At 45.3% G+C, this 17265-nt stretch overlaps 1 protein-coding gene across 2 annotated transcripts; it reads left to right on the forward strand.

The window, feature by feature from the left end:
- The first annotated feature begins 93 nt into the window (after window positions 1–93).
- On the forward strand, window positions 94–15081 carry LOC135552014 (ankyrin repeat and MYND domain-containing protein 2-like). Of its 2 annotated transcripts, none has more exons than XM_064983358.1 (10): window positions 94–319; window positions 1078–1142; window positions 2636–2774; window positions 2982–3080; window positions 3313–3473; window positions 5730–5944; window positions 6218–6353; window positions 12171–12299; window positions 12450–12555; window positions 13908–15081. In XM_064983358.1, the coding sequence occupies exons 1-10, from the start codon at window positions 253–255 to the stop codon at window positions 14072–14074; spliced, it is 1284 nt and encodes a 427-aa protein (XP_064839430.1). In that variant the 5' UTR covers window positions 94–252; the 3' UTR covers window positions 14075–15081. The 2 variants fall into 2 exon arrangements, with proteins under 2 accessions (XP_064839430.1, XP_064839431.1); XM_064983359.1 differs by having other exon boundaries at window positions 13861–13950.
- Window positions 15082–17265: the final 2184 nt, after the last annotated feature.

The raw sequence follows: 17265 nt of genomic DNA on the forward strand, positions 1-17265 counted from the left end.
ATTTTAAGTTAGTGAGTGGACAATCTGTCACCTCTTTTCTTCACTTAGTGGTGTGGTCCAATGATGGTTTAACTTCCCTTCAATTACATATTTATTATACATTTGGTCAAGGCCATCACCTTTTACTCTCGTCACGCCTGTGCCTGCCAAGTGGTGTAACGATTTTGGGATAAACACACATCCACAGCAAGATATTATTCGTCAACACTTGTGAATTGAGAAATTATAAATACAATTTTAACAACAGAGAGAATGGCTGCTCCCAAGAAAGGAGATCTTTCAGCAGCTGAGCGAGAAATATTACAGGTTATTGCTGCAGGTAAGTTTCTTATTTATTTATTTGGCTGACTTTGTAAACACGTTTCTGTTATTTTCCTTTGTTCAATGCATTTTGTTACAGTAATGTCTTCATTTGTTACACAAATATTACTTGTTGTATTTCTTTTTATATTACTTTTAGAAAATACAATTGTTATAGTTTTTATTTCACTCAATGGTCATGCTCCCGTTATGGTCATTCCACTTCACTCCCTCAACATTCTGCCTCCACCCCAATTGACATTTGTTTAGTCATCACTGCCACAGTTGTTTTTATGTATATAGTGCTATTTCTATTTACAGTGTTGTTTTTCATGACCATTTTCATTATTTTGTTTCACTTAGCCCTGCATGTTGGAGCTCGAAGCCTAAGACTTTTACTGTACCCTGTAATCACACCTGCAACCCTGTACATGTGACTATTAGAAACTCTGAATCTGAAAATATGATCAAACAAATTCTTCAGGCATTAATGCATTATCAGTAGGCTACATTTTTGATGTAATAATGTTATAGTAATAATTCCAATACTTCCCATACATCACCAACACACATTATGACAAATTAAAACATTTTATACCAAACTGCTGGAGGGCACCTGTTTTTCACATTCACAGTGTCTTGCAAAAACCTCATTGTACCTATGGGGAGATAAAGTGAAATTGCGCAGATCATTTATACAAATTGCATGATATATTGTTAATAAGAGGTATTGCATGTTTCATTTTATATCTAAAATCTATATTCTGTGTGAACCAGGTGATGTGCAGGAGGTTGCACGGCTGCTGGGGTCCAAGGACGTCAGAGTCAACTGTCTGGATGAGGTACTGTATGGATGAGGTACTGTTTGGATGAGGTACTGTATGGATGAGGTACTGTCTGGATGAGGTACTGTATGGATGAGGTAAAGAATGGATGAGGTACTGTTTGGATGAGGTACTGTATGGATGAGGTACTGTTTGGATGAGGTACTGTATGGATGAGGTACAGTATGGATGAGGTACTGTCTGGATGAGGTACTGTATGGATGAGGTACTGTTTGGATGAGGTACTGTATGGATGAGGTACTGTCTGGATGAGGTACTGTTTGGATGAGGTACTGTATGGATGAGGTACTGTATGGATGAGGTAGTGTCTGGATGAGGTACTGTATGGATGAGGTACTGTTTGGATGAGGTACTGTATGGATGAGGTACTGTATGGATGAGGTAGTGTCTGGATGAGGTACTGTTTGGATGAGGTACTGTATGGATGAGGTACTGTTTGGATGAGGTACTGTATGGATGAGGTACTGTCTGGATGAGGTACTGTTTGGATGAGGTACTGTATGGATGAGGTACTGTATGGATGAGGTAGTGTCTGGATGAGGTACTGTATGGATAGGGGCTATTGAGTCTTGTCGTTGAAAACTCTGACAAAGTTACCTGTGTTGTTTGTGTCATTAGTTAATGCTAAGATGAGATTTGTCATTCTCTTCCCCAATATATCAGTGTACAAGTTAGCTTACAGCAATTCATACACTAGCCACAATATCCCTGAGGTGTTTAGAACAGTAAAACGCATAAATGTCACTTAAAAGTCTATTTCACAAAAATCTTTTACGCATGACCACTAATAGTTTTGACATAGTCTGACAAACCTATAGGGCGTTAGTGACACAAAGTAAATAGTGATGTTATTGGGATGGTGTAGCCATGGAGACATATATAACATTCTGTGGGTGAAGGCCTGCAGCATATGTTTTCCATTGTTATGTAGACATATGGCTAAGACTCTTGAGTGCAGGATGTAGTACTCCAGCCACTAGATGTAACCCACAGACTACTTCAGACCACGTCTGTGTGTATATGTGTGTATGTATGTGTGTTATGTGTGTGGGTGTGTGTGTGTGTGTGTGTGTGTGTGTGTGTGTGTGGGGGAGCAGGATGTAAAAAAAAAAAAAAAAAAAAGTGGCACAAGTGTGTTCAGTCTGTCAACATCAGATGGAGCAGCAGATCTTGACAGTATATGCGCACTCAGTCTCAGCCTGGCCTTATAACTCTATACTGTACAGCGCTGACATAATTGTCACGTTTGAGTATTGTGTGGATAAACATGTAACAGTAACTGTCTCTTCCTGCCTTACTTCCGTAGCACTTTATTTTACAGTGCAAAAGTACCAGGTATTTACTATGGTAATTAAACAGTCATAACCACTGATTTACGTGTTTGTTTCTTAGATATTCATTAAAAGAAGCTGTTACAAGTAGGCTACCAGGTGAATGCCAGTAGAATCAGTACCCTAAATGATAGTATGATCTTTTCTGACTCCCCTCAGTATGGAATGACTCCCCTAATGCACGCAGCATACAAGGGCCAGGCAGACATGTGCAGTCTGCTGCTCCAGCACGGGGCAGACGTCAATTGTAATGAACATGATTATGGATACACAGCCCTCATGTTTGCTGGACTCTCAGGTTAGTCCAGGGCAGGCATCCTGTTTCATACAGCATATACTGTAATTTAGACAATATTTTGATATTGGTCATATTTTATTTGAAGGATACCTACAAAAGGACCTCATACCACATTCATAATCCATACATAACTCATTTACAAGCACCATATAATAATTTAATAAACTGAAAATAAATTGGACTTTGCCATAACTTGCCCTTTCCCAGGAAAGACAGACATAACCTCCATGATGCTGGATGCGGGTGCAGAGACAGACCTGGTCAATTCAGTAGGTCGCACGGCTGCTCAGATGGCTGCTTTCGTGGGTAAAGAAGTGATTTTGCCTTAAACTTCTTTCACACAGTCTTTTCCTGCAAATACCCAGCTTTTTTGTGACTTTTTCTGAATAGGCTGAATTGAAAACCAAATGAACCACAGCCCTGATATCAGTCCCCTTGTCCCAAACTTTTGGGTTTTTATTATGATGATTATGGAAATTGAGATGATGATGATGATGGTGATGATAATTTTGATGATGACGATTGTCCCACCTCTCAGGCCAGCATGACTGTGTGACAGTGATCAACAACTTCTTCTCTCGAGCGCGGCTCGAGTACTACACTCGACCCCAGGGGCTGGAGCGAGAAGCCAAACTGCCTCCCAAACTGGCTGGACCTCTTCACAAGATCATCATGACCTGCAACCTCAACCCTGTCAAGGTGGAGATGTTATATTCTACATTGAATTCTAAATGGTTCCTATCTAACTTTTTAAAAACAATCCTCTCCTTAAACCTCTGTGCACTGCACACTCTACGAGATTGCTTTTAGTGCAAGTGTTTATTTAAAATAGAGAATTAAAATGCATTAAAGAGACCAGAGTCATATGAACTCATGGATAATATTTGATGTCTCTGCGTGCAGTTGGAAAGAAGTTGAAGATAGTTTCTGAAGCCATTTCTAACTAGCATTAGCGCAATGACGTGAGGTCTACAGGAGCAGCTAGTAGAAATGACCATCAACTTCCTTCAAACTGCCCCAGAGACATACAAATGGTATGTATATATTAGTTCATCTGACTCTGGGGAAGTGGAGTGGCTTGATCGTGTTGCTAAGACACTTCAGATGGCCAGGATAGTTTCCTGGAATCCAATAGGCTTTGGATTACTCAGTTTCTCCTGTAGTCTAAGGCTGCGTCCCTTAAATGGCACCATATCCCCGATTTAGTGCACATTGATATCTTTGGCAATAATGAAAGTGGGGATGGGTGCACACTTGATATTAGCATTTTGTTGGGGGGTAGGATGGAAGGCTGATTTGTTATGGAATACCCAGCTGCCACCACCTCCCCCCCCAAGTCCCCCTATTCTTTTGTAATTCAACTATGGCTTGGATAGCCTAGTGTCCTTTTGAATTCCATTCTCTGCATGATCAACCCTCACCCGCTGCAGGCTGCAGTCACACGCCCGTGGAGCGGCTGCCCGCTTTAGATCTGTCTAAATTTATCTATCTGTCTGGATGTGAACGCAGGACACAGAGAGGGGTGCCACTGTAACACTCTCAGACCTCTGCTATATCAGCCTGCTGACTAAAGTCATGGTTAAAGTTTGAAGTTTTATTAGTCGTATGTACAGGATATACATGGAATACACCGTCCAACGAAATGCTTACTTAAAGTCATGTTACGGTCGGGGCAGTGCACCAATGTACAAGAAAAGTCCGAACTGTTTTGGCTGTCTAACCAACTGCTCACACCTTGTGGCTGTCATACGTCGGTTAGATGAGATTGCAACTGAGTTATTGCTAAGTGTTTTTCCGAGACAGTTATGAAGTCATAGGAGCGTGTGTTTATTCAGTAGCATTGCAAAGTGACCAATCAGTACTTAATCTATAGTTTCTGCCTGTAACGGCGTTCTTCGTTTGTCGCAAGAAAGTCGGACCGAAATGCAGCGTGTAGGTTACTCATGTTTATTAGTGAAACAAACAACGGAACTATACATGAATAACTAATAAATACAAAACAACAAACGGAACGTGAAACCTATTACAGCCTGACTGGTGAACACTAACACAGAAACAGGAACAATCACCCACGAAATAAAAAGCGAAACCCAGGCTACCTAAATACGGTTCCCAATCAGAGACAACGAGAATCACTTGACTCTGATTGAGAACCGCCTCAGGCAGCCAAACCTATGTAACACACACCCCTAATCAGCTACAATCCCAATAACTAAAAAACCCCACTAAGAATACAACAAACAATAAACCCATGTCACACCCTGGCCTGACTAACTAATTAACTAAAACACAAAATACTAAGACCAAGGCGTGACACTGCCACTGCGTCTCTGTGATGGATACTGATTCTTTACATCATAGGACTTCAGTTTGTTGAAAGTGTCTTTTTGTTTGATGTGTGGAATCTCTTCTCTAGAACATGAGCTGTGACATTCATTTCCCCTATCCCTCATGGCCCTGGTCTCACAGAGTAGCCTTCGCTTTGGGAGTTCAGCAGGATACATAGTGTTATAGTCTTACAGTATATAATAAACAGCAAACTAGGAATACTGGGATATGATGGAATGGTGCATGTGGTGAGGAGCAACCAGGCCCCTTTCTTTCTTTCTTTCTTTCTTTCTTTCTTTCTTTCTTTCTTTCTTTCTTTCTTTCTTTCTTTCTTTCTTTCTTTCTTTCTTTCTTTCTTTTTCTTCCTTCTTTTCAAATTGTGCAGTCATTAGATATTCGCATTGTACTCTTCTTCTTCCTCTCTCTCTTTCTCTCTCTCCCTCTCTCTCTTTCTAAATCTCTCTTTCTAACTCTCTATCTCCCTCTCTCTCACTTTCTCTCTCTCCCTCTCTCTCTCTCTTTCTCTCTCTCCCTCTCTCTCTCTCTCTTTCTAACTCTCTTTCTAACTCTTTCTTCGTCTCTCTTTCTAATATTCTCTATAACACTTTCCTCCACACCTCCCCCCAGCTGGTGATGCTGGTCAGGGAGAACCCTCTGCTGGTGGACGTGGGAGCATTAGAGAAGTGTTACCATGTCATGGATCTGCTGTGTGAGCAGTGTGTGAAGCAGCAGGATATGAATGAAGTCCTGGCCATGAAGATGCACTACATTAGCTATGTGCTGCAGAAATGCATGGCCTTCCTTCTGGACCGTGATGACAAGCTAGATGTGCTCATCAAGAGGTGTGTGTGTGTGTGTTGTGTGTGTCACACCCAGTACATCATCTTGTTTTTCTTGACAGTGGTGGATGTGATTGATTGATTGATTGCATTGCTGGCATTCTAACCGGTAACTGTCCAATACATTTTTCTGTTATTGCACAAAATTCCAAGACTAACCATTGGGTACTAATTGTGTTTCATAGTTTATTTGTAGTGCTGTATATTGCATGAATAGTGTATGTAAACTGTATAGACAGTTCTTTACATTGTTTTAATTTGTGTCTCTTCTCTCAGCCTGTTGAAGGGGAGGGATGGAGATGGCTTTCCTCAGTACCAGGAGAAGTTCATTAGAGACTGCATCAGGAAGTTTCCCTACTGTGAAGCCGCACTACTACAGCAGCTGGTCAGGAGCATCGCACCAGTGGAGATTGTGAGTGAGCTTCCTGTCATTCATTGATTCAAACTTTCCTTTGACTTAGGTCTTATCCAATGTAAGGCTCCTCCTATGGACTCAGTTATGGACTCACTTAATTAGTCCTCTCAGGAAATTAACCAATTGAAGATTGATTGGGTTACGCAACATTTTTTAAATGTTACATTTACATATTAAAGGGGCAGTGCAGTCCAAAACTGTAACGGGTTTCTTCCAACTCCTCCTCTGACGAAGAGGTGGAACAAGGATCGGACCAAAATGCAACGTGGTTCGTTCGATACATCTTTAATGATGAAGAACACGAACAATACAAAACAACAAACGTCGAAAAACCAAAACAGCCCTGACTGGTGCAACAAACACAGAGACAGGAACAATCACCCACAAACACACAGTGAAACCCAGGCTACCTAAATATGGTTCCCAATCAGAGACAAAGATAATCACCTGACTCTGATTGAGAACCGCCTCAGGCAGCCATAGACTAATCTATACACCCCACACAACCCCAAGACGAAACACACTACAAATAAACCCATGTCACACCCTGGCCTGACGCAATAAATGAAGATAACATAATAAATATAGACCAGGGCGTGACAGAACCCCCCCCTAAGGTGCGGACTCCCGGACGCACAACAAAAACAATAGGGAGGGTCCGGGTGGGCGTCTGTCCATGGTGGCGGCTCCGGCTCGGGACGTGGAACCCACTCTATGAATGTCTTAGTCTCCCCTCCTCGCGTCCTAGGATTATCCACCCTCGCCGCCGACCATGGCCTAGTAGTCCTCACCCAGAAACCCACTGGACTGAGGGGCAGCTCGGGACAGAGGGGCAGCACGGGACAGAGGGGCAGCTCGGGTCAGAGGGACAGCTCGGGACAGAGGGACAGCTCGGGACAGAGGAAGCCCAGCACTGAGAGGAAGCCCAGCACTGAGAGGAAGCCCAGCACTGAGAGGAAGCCCAGCACTGAGAGGAAGCCCAACACTGAGAGGAAGCCCAGCCAGGTTGTTGAATTCGGCAGATCCTGGCTGGCTGGCAGTTCTGGCAGATCCTGGCTGACTGGCGGATCTGGAAGAGTCTGGTTGACTAGCATATCTGGAAGAGTCTGGTTGACTAGCATATCTGGAAGAGTCTGGTTGACTAGCAGATCTGGAAGAGTCTGGCTGACTGGCAGATCTGGAAGAGTCTGGCTGACTGGCAGATCTGGAAGAGTCTGGCTGACTGGCAGATCTGGAAGAGTCTGGCTGACTGGCAGATCTGGAAGAGTCTGGCTGACTGGCAGATCTGGAAGAGTCTGGCTGACTGGCAGATCTGGAAGAGTCTGGCTGACTGGCGGATCCTGGCAGACTGACGGCTCTGGCTGCTCCACGCTGACTGGCAGCTCTGGCTGCTTCACGCTGACTGGCGGCTCTGGCTGCTCCATGCTGACTGGCGGCTCTGGCTGCTGCACGCTGACTGGCAGCTCTGGCTGCTTCACGCTGACTGGCGGCTCTGGCTGCTCCATGCTGACTGGCGGCTCTGGCTGCTCCATGCAGATTGACAGCTCTGGCGGTTTCTTGCAGACTGACAGCTCTGGCTGCTCCATGCAGACTAACAGCTCTGGCAGCTCCTTTCAGACTGGCAGCTCCTTGCAGACTGGCAGCTCCTTGCAGACTGGCAGCTCCTTGCAGACTGGCAGCTCCATGCAGACTGGCAGCTCCATGCAGACTGGCAGCTCCATGCAGACTGGCAGCTCTGGCTGCTCCAAGCAGACTGACAGCTCTGGCTGCTCCATGCAGACTGGCAGCTCTAGCTGCTCCATGCAGACTGGCAGATCTGGCTGCTCCATGCAGACTGGCAGCTCTGGCTGCTCCATGCAGACTGGCAGCTCTGGCTGCGCTAAACGGGCAGGAGACTCCGGCAACGCTGTAGAGGCGGAAGGCTCTGGCAGCGCAAAACAGGCGGGAGGCTCCAGCAGCACAGGAGAGGAGGAAGGCTCCGGCAGCGCTGGAGAGGCGAGGCGCACAGTAGGTCTGATGCGTGGTGCTGACACTGGTGGTACTGGGCCGAGGACACGCACAGGAAGCCTGGTGCGGGGAGCTGCCAGCGGAGGGCTGGGGTGTGGAGGTGGTACTGGGTAGACCGGACCGTGCAGGCGCACTGGAGCTCTTGAGCACCGAGCCTGCCCAACCTTACCTGGTTGAATACTCCCGGTCGCTCTGCCAGTGCGGCATGGTGGAATAGCCCGCACTGGGTTATGCAGGCGAAACGGGGATACTGAGCGTAAGGCTGGTGCCATGTAAGCTGGCCCAAGGAGACGCACTGGGGACCAGATGCGTAGAGCCGGCTTCATGGCATTTGGCTCGACGCTCAATCTAGCCCGGCCGATACGCGGAGCTGGAATAGAACGCACCGGGCTATGCACCCGCACTGGAGACACTGTGCGCACCACAGCATAACACGTGCCTGCCCGGTCTCTCTAGCCCCCGGTAAGCACAGGGAGTTTGCGCAGGTCTCCTACCTGACGTAGCCATACTCCCTGTTAGCCCCCCCCAAGAAATTTTTGGGGCTGACTCTCGGGCTTCCAACCGCGTCGCCGAGCTGCCTCTTCATACCAGCGCCTCTCCGCTTTCTTCGCCTCAAGTTCTTCCTTGGGACGGCGATATTCTCCAGGCTGTGCCCAGGGTCCTTTTCCGTCCAATATCTCCTCCCAAGTCCAGAAGTCCTGTGATCGCTGTTGCTGCCTTTGTTGCTTCTCCTGTGGCTCCTGCCTGTTGACACGTTGCTTGGTCCGTTTGTGGTGGGTGATTCTGTAACGGGTTTCTTCCAACTCCTCCTCTGACGAAGAGGTGGAACAAGGATCGGACCAAAATGCAACGTGGTTCGTTCGATACATCTTTAATGATGAAGAACACGAACAATACAAAACAACAAACATCGAAAAACTGAAACAGCCCTGACTGGTGCAACAAACACAGAGACAGGAACAATCACCCAGAAACACACAGTGAAACCCAGGCTACCCAGGTTCCCAATCAGAGACAACGATAATCACCTGACTCTGATTGAGAACCGCCTCAGGCAGCCATAGACTAATCTATACACCCCACACAACCCCAAGACGAAACACACTACAAATAAACCCATGTCACACCCTGGCCTGACCCAATAAATTAAGATAACATAATAAATATAGACCAGGGCGTGACAAAAACGTGATTTCCTGTGTTTTATATACTGTACATTTCCACACTATGAGGTTGGAATAATACTGGGAATTTTTGAAAATGACGATAATACCCTTTTAGTGTAAGAGCTGTTTGAAAAGACCACCTGAAAGTTCAGCACGTTTTGCATGGGTGGAGTTTTGGCCTGCCTGGTGACATCACCAGGTGGCATAAGTTAAAGTTAGCCTTGCAAAGCCACCTGATCCCGCAAGCTTACATTAAAAGCTTACATTAAAGCTTACATTAAAACGCCAAGGTAAAGTAACTGTCCAGTGAAAATCTCACTTTTTTAAAAGGTCAGATTCTGTGAACTTATACACAAATTATGTTGTTGACTAATCCTGTACTTGTATTTGTGGCCAAAACATGAGTAGGATTTTTTTTAAACACTTAAAAAAATCCACCTCAAACTTGTATCTCAAACAGACCGTTTCAAAATTGATTGAGAATATATCAATGAACTGACCAATCAGTGGTCTACTTGCATTAACATTTTTAATGACCGGTATACGACCACACCATTCTGTAGTTCGGGTACGCCCACACCATTCCAACACAGAAAGGTTTATTTTTAACATATTAATTATCATTTTTTTTAAGGAAAACTATTTCACTCTATATTGAAATTAATTATAGGTCATATTTCATAGAAATCTGGAAACACTGGACAGTTACTTCAATAGACCAACAACAAATAAAGTTTCAAACCTCTCTGCCAATAACAGCTAGTTTGAAGGTTACATGCAGTGCCTTCGGAAAGTATTCAGACCCCTAGACTTTTTCCACATTTTGTTAGGTTACAGCCTTATTCTAAAATTGATTAAATAGTTTTTCCCCTCATCAATCCACACACAATTTTTGCTAATTCATTAAAAATAATAAACTGCATTATTACATTTACATAAGTATTCAGACCCTTTACTCAGTACTTTGTTGAAGCACCTTTGGCAGCAATTACAGCCTCAAGTCTTCTTGGGTATGACGCTACAAGCTTGGCACACCTGTATTTGGGGAGTTTCTCCCAGTCTTCTCTGCAGATCCTCCCAAGCTCTGTCAGGTTGGATGGGGAGTGTTGCTGCACACCTATTTTCAGGTCTCTCCAGAGATTTTCGATTAGGTTTAAGTCCGGGCTCTGGTTGTGCCACTCAAGGACCTTAAAGAGATGTGTCCCGAAGCCACTCCTGCGTTGTCTTGGCTGTGTGCTTAGGATTGTTGTCCTGTTGGAAGGTCAACCTTTGTCACAGTCTGAGGTGCTGGGACCTCTAGAGCAGGTTTTCATCAAGGATCTCTCAGTACTTTCCTCCATTCATCTTTGCCTCGATCCTGACTAGTCTCCCAGTCCCTGAGCTGAAAAACATCACCACAGCATGATGCTGCCACCACCATGCTTCACCGTATGGATGGTGCCAGGTTTCCTCCAGACGTGACACTTGGAATTCAGGCCAAGGAGTTCAATCTTGGTTTCATCAGACCAGAGAATCTTGTTTCTCGTGGTCTGAGAGTCTTTAGGTGCCTTTAGGCAAACTCCAAGCAGGCTGTCATGTGACTTTTACTGAGGAGTGGCTGCCGTCTGGCCACTCTACCATAAATGCCTGATTGGTGGAATGCTGCAAAGTTGGTTGTCCTTCTGGAAGGTTCTCCCATCTCCACAGAGGAACTCTAGAGCTCTATCAGAGTGACCATCAGGTTCTTGGTCACCTCCATGACCATGGCCCTTCTCTCCTGATTGCTCAGTTTGGCCTGGCGGTTCCAAACATTGGCGGTTCCAAACTTCTTCCATTTAAGAATGATGGAAGCCAATATGTTATTGGGGACCTTCAATGCTGCAGAAATGTTTTGGCACCCTTCCCCAGATCTGTGCCTCGACACAATCCTGCCTTGGAGCTCTACGAACAGTTCCTTCGACCTCATGGCTTGGTTTTTGTTCTGACATCCACTGTCAACTGTGGGACCTTATATAGACAGGTGTTTGCCTTTCCAAATCATGTCCAATCAATTGAATTTACCACAGGGGACGCCAATCAAGTTGTAGAAACATCTCAAGGATGATCAATGGAAACAGGATGCACCTGAGCTCAATTTGAGTCTCATAGCAAAGGGTCTGAATACTTATGTACAGTGGAGCAAAAAAGTATTTAGTCAGCCACCAATTGTGCAAGTTCTCCTACTTAAAAATATGACAGAGGCCTGTAATTTTCATAGGTACACTACAACTATGACAGACAAAATGAGAGAAAAAAAATCCAGAAAATCACATTGTAGGATTTTTAATGAATTTATTGGCAAATTGTGGTGGAGAATAAGTATTTGGTCAATAACAAAAGTTATTGCAAAAAACTCCTAAACAATCCTAGCAAAATTATCGCTTGAGAAATATATTTTTGCTAAGAAACATTTTTTTAAATTTAAAACAATCACAGTAAGGTACTTAATTGTTACCCAGAAATGATTTGGTATTGAGATAAAAATGGCTGCATTGTACCTTTTTAAGGAGTTCATGATCATGTTCAATGAATTCTGATTTTATTGACAATTGATGTTAGTAAAAATAACTTTCTGTATGGGAATGTTTACTGTTCAATGTTCCACTGCTTCTCTTGTCTCCAGGGTAACGACCCGACAGCATTCTCGGTGCTAACCCAGGCTCTCACGGGTAAGATGGCCTTCATAGACGCTGAGTTCTGTGCTACGTGTGGAGAGAGGGGGGCCGAGAAGCGATGCTCCCTCTGCAAAATGGTACGAAAACCACCTCCGACCACAAGCACAGGGTTTCTCTCAATCATTTCCCTCTTTATTACTTTAGTTACACTTAATGATAACGTCCATGAATACACCATTATGAATGCCTATAAAATGATGAATAAATGCTTCCTATTACTACTACAGGTGACGTACTGTGGCCTGATGTGTCAGCGACTTCACTGGTTCACCCATAAGAAGATCTGTAAAGGACTGCAGGAGAAGGATGCCCCGAGGCTGAGGGAGCTCAATGGTAAACTACACACTCCTATCTGTTGAAAACACATACAATATACAGTGGGGAGAACAAGTACTTGATACACTGCCCGATTTTGCAGGTTTTCCTACTTACAAAGCATGTAGAGGTCTGTAATTTTTATCATAGGTACACTTCAACTGTGAGAGACGGAATCTAAAACAAAAATCCAGAAAATCACATTGTATGATTTTTAAGTAATTAATTTGCATTTTATTGCATGACATAAGTATTTGATCACCTACCAACCAGTAAGAATTCCGGCTCTCACAGACCTTAGTTTTTCTTTAAGAAGCCCTCCTGTTCTCCACTCATTACCTATATTAACTGCACCTGTTTGAACTCGTTACCTGTATAAAAGACACCTGTCCAGGTCATGTGGTCTGATGAGACAGAAATAGAGCTTTTGGTCTAAACTTCACTCGCCCACTCGCCGTGTTTGGAGGAAGAAGAAGGATGAGTACAACCCCAAGAACATCATCCCAACTGTGAAGCATGGAGGTGGAAACATCATTCTTTGGGGATGCTTTTCTGCAAAGGGGACAGGACAACTGCACCGTATTGAGGGGAGGATGGATGGGGCCATGTATCATGAGATCTTGGCCAACAACCTCCTTCCCTCAGTAAGAGCATTGAATATGGGTCGTGGCTGAGTCTTCCAGCACGACAACGACACATAGCCAGGGCAACTAAGGAGTGGCTCCTTAAGAAGCATCTCAAGGTCCTGGAGTGGCCTAGCCAGTCTCCAGACCTGAACCCAATAGAATATCTTTGGAGGGAGCTGAAAGTCCGTATTGCCCAGCGACAGCCCCGAAACCTGAAGGATCTGGAGAAGGTCTGTATGGAGGAGTGGGCCAAAATCCTTGCTGCAGTGTGTGCAAACCTGGTCAAGAACTACAGGAAACGTATGATCTCTGTAATAGCAAACAAAGTTTTCTGTACCAAATATTAAGTTTTGCTTTTCTGATGTATCAAATACTTATGTCATGCAATAAAAATCATACATTGTGATTTTCTGGATTTTTGTTTTAGATTCCGTCTCTCACAGTTGAAGTGTACCTATGATTAAAATTACAGACCCCTACATGCCTTGTAAGTAGGAAACACTGCCGATTTTGCAGGTTATCAAATACTTGTTCTCCCCACTGTACCTACTGCAGCTATACTACAGTGTACTATAGTGCTTCAGACATGCTTTTTAACCAAGGAATTGGCTTAATCTGGATTCGGTATACCGGCCTCTATAGCCTACTTTACTACTGTAGCTTGTTACATAATTGTGGCTTTGTTTCGCCCTCTAAGGTCAACTTTAGACTGTTTTACCCCTCTCCTCTTTATCCTGGGCCCAGATGAGGAGAGTGACATGGTGAAGGAGACAGCCAGCTTCCTGGCAGAGCTGTGTTTGAAGGCAGAGGAGCGCATGGTGTCATCAGGGTGTCCTGGTCCCTCAGCGCCAGACCAGCTGAACTGTCCCTCCACATCCTCAGAGGGACCACCATCCTGCAACCAGGAATGAGATGGACTGCTGGTGTTCTTTTCTACTGGGTAGTATTGATTCATTGATGAATGTTACTGATTGGCCAGAGTTCAGTGATATTAATAATAAAGTTTTATTGAATATTAAACTGAATTGATTCCATTCACCTGATGTCTGAGGTCTGAATCAGTCCCTGGTTAAAGGAGAATGATTTTTAAAAAATCAGCAGTACAACTGATTGGCCATGAAGTCCAGATTAGAGAGAAAGGGGCAAGGGGTTAGTGAGGATGAATGCTTTACCCAACAGGCAGCTGGACTGGAGTCTAAGGAAGGATTGTTACTATGGACCCAATGAGGTCTATTTGCCTCGGGGAGGCTGAAGTATACAGGGTGTGCATATGATGTACAGTCTATTGGCTGTGTTTATACAGGCAGACCAATTCTGATATTTTGCCAATAACGGGTTTTTTAACAAGTCAGATCAGATCTTTGGCCAATAATTGGGCAAATGATCGCTGCCTGTGTAAATGCAGCCATTGAGTTGTATTTGGATTAGCTGTGGTGTTTTCTTTTTTTGTTCTTTGTATGTCGTTTGAGCAATTCCTTCTCTTATTTAAAATGTAAGCCTTGAATATTCTTTAATTAATGTCTTGAAATAACAATTTCATCCCTCACTGTAGTAATTTTAAAAATGCACTCTCATGTTGAAATGGGACCACCTTATTGAACAATACATGTCATATTATTATTATTTAGGTATGGTCATGGGTAGAAAACACAATATTAAGGGCTTCTTTATGCGTTATTGTTAAGTTGTGTATTCCTGCTATAATTTGAACATTATATTATCATTATTTTTATGTTCCCTTTGTTTACACAGATGTCTTACCAGTGATGTATCAATACCATTCCATGTCACAGAGTAGAATGATGATCCAATAATGATCTGACTTTAACGCTGGCAAACCCTTTACACCTAAGTGGCTTTTGTGTTGGTTGACAGTTTTACATTTTCAATTACGTCAATAAAGAGTGCCTTAATAATTCTCCTTCATTGTCCATTGTTTTTATGGGGATTTGCCCATATTTGTTTGGACACTAGATGGCAGCTTTCCCCTTTAATACCATCCATGCATTGATGATGGTGACTGGTAATATAGCTACTGCACTCTGTTGGCAATGTTCAAAGGGTACTGAAGAGTGATGGTCTTTTTGCTACAGTGATAGTTCTATACAATATGCAGTCAGACTTTTTCTCTACAGAGAGTGAGCATGAAACAGAGCTCATTCTAATGACAAATTCTCAGTGAATACAGTGAACGTCAATTCTTATCCATGTATCAGCCAGTCATAAAGACAAAAGTCCTTGATAAACAAATACGGCTACATCTCCCAATTACTCCATTGTTTACCTTTTTTTGTTGGCGGCCTCCTCTTGGTTGCTATGCACATCTTCCAGACTGTCTTTAGCACCACCTATGTAATAACACTGTTTCAACATCCCCCCATCCCTCTGTTTCTGCATCCACCCCATCCCTCTGTTTCCCCATCCACCCCATCCCTCTGTTTCCCCATCCACCCACCCATCTGTTTCCCCATCGCTCCCATCCTCACTGTTTCCCCATCCACTCCATCTCCCCTGTTTCTGCATCCACCCCATCCCTCTGTTTCCCCATCCACCCCATCTCCCCTGTTTGTCCATCCACCCATCCCTCTGTTTCTGCATCCACCCCAATCTCCCTGTTTCCCCATCCACCCCATCCCTCTGTTTCCCCATCCACCCACCCCTCTGTTTCCCCATCGCTCCCATCTCCCCTGTTTCTGCATCCACCCCATCTCCCCTGTTTCTGCATCCACCCCATCCCCATGTTTCCCCATCCACCCCATCCCTCTGTTTCCCCATCCACCCCATCTCCCCTGTTTGTCCATCCACCCCATCCCTCTGTTTCCCCATCCACCCCATCTCCCCTGTTTTTTCATGCACCCCATCCCTCTGTTTCTGCATCCACCCCATCCCTCTGTTTCCCCATCCACCCATCTCCCCTGTTTGTCCATCCACCCATCCCTCCGTTTCTGCATCCACCCCATCTCCTCTGTTTCCCCATCCACCCCATCACTCTGTTTCCACATCCACCCACCCCTCTGTTTGCCCATCGCTCCCATCCTCCATGTTTCCCCATCCACTCCATCTCCCCTGTTTCTGCAACCACCCCATCTCCCCTGTTTCTGCATTCACCCCATCTCCTGTTTCCCCATCTCCCCTGTTTCTGCATCCACCCCAACCCTCTGTTTCCCCATCCACCCCACCCCTCTGTTTCCCCATCCACCCCATCCCTCTGTTTCCCCATCCACCCTGTCCCTCTGTTTCCCCATCCACCCCATCCCTCTGTTTCCCCATCCACCCTGTCCCTCTGTTTCCCCATCCACCCCATCCCTCTGTTTCCCCATCCACCCCATCCCTCTGTTTCCCCATCCACCCCACCCCTCTGTTTCCCCATCCACCCCATCCCTCTGTTTCCCCATCCACCCCAATACCCCTGTTTCCCCATCCACCCCATCCCTCTGTTTCCCCATCCACCCCATCCCTCTGTTTCCCCATCCACCCCATCTCCCTATTTCCCCATCCACCCCATCTCCCTATTTCCCCATCCACCCCATCCCTCTGTTTCCCCATCCACCCCACCCCTCTGTTTCCCCATCCACCCCATCCCTCTGTTTCCCCATCCACCCCATTCCTCTGTTTCCCCATCCACCCCATCCCTCTGTTTCCCCATCCACCCCAACCCTCTGTTTCCCCATCCACCTCATCCCTCTGTTTCCCCATCCACCTCATCCCTCTGTTTCCCCATCCACCTCATCCCTCTGTTTCCCCATCCACCCCATCTCCCCTATTTGTCCATCCACCCCATCCCTCTGTTTCCCCATCCACCCAATCTAACCTGTTTCCCCATCCACCCCATCCCTCTGTTTCCCCATCCACCCCATCTCTCGGTTTCCCCATCCACCCCAATACCCCTGTTTCCCCATCCACCCCATCCCCCTATTTCCCCACCCCCCATCCCTCTGTTTCCCCATCCACCCCATCCCTCTGTTTTCCCATCCACCCCATCTCCCCTGTTTGTTCATCCACCACATCCCTCTGTTTCCCCATCCACCCAATCTAACCTGTTTCCCCATCCACCCCATCCCTCTGTTTCCCCATCCACCCCATCCCAATGTTTCCCCATCCA

The sequence above is a fragment of the Oncorhynchus masou genome, chromosome 13 (genome assembly GCF_036934945.1).
Source record: "Oncorhynchus masou masou isolate Uvic2021 chromosome 13, UVic_Omas_1.1, whole genome shotgun sequence".
Lineage (NCBI taxonomy): Eukaryota > Metazoa > Chordata > Actinopteri > Salmoniformes > Salmonidae > Oncorhynchus > Oncorhynchus masou.

Excerpts from the sequence above, each read along its gene's own strand:
- LOC135552014 (XM_064983358.1), top strand. The coding sequence starts at position 253 with ATGGCTGCTCCCAAGAAAGGAGATCTTTCAGCAGCTGAGCGAGAAATA. Across the intron at positions 3,081-3,312 it reads TCAGATGGCTGCTTTCGTGG|GCCAGCATGACTGTGTGACA; the intron begins GTAAAGAAGTGA and ends CCCACCTCTCAG. Across the intron at positions 6,354-12,170 it reads GCATCGCACCAGTGGAGATT|GGTAACGACCCGACAGCATT; the intron begins GTGAGTGAGCTT and ends TCTTGTCTCCAG.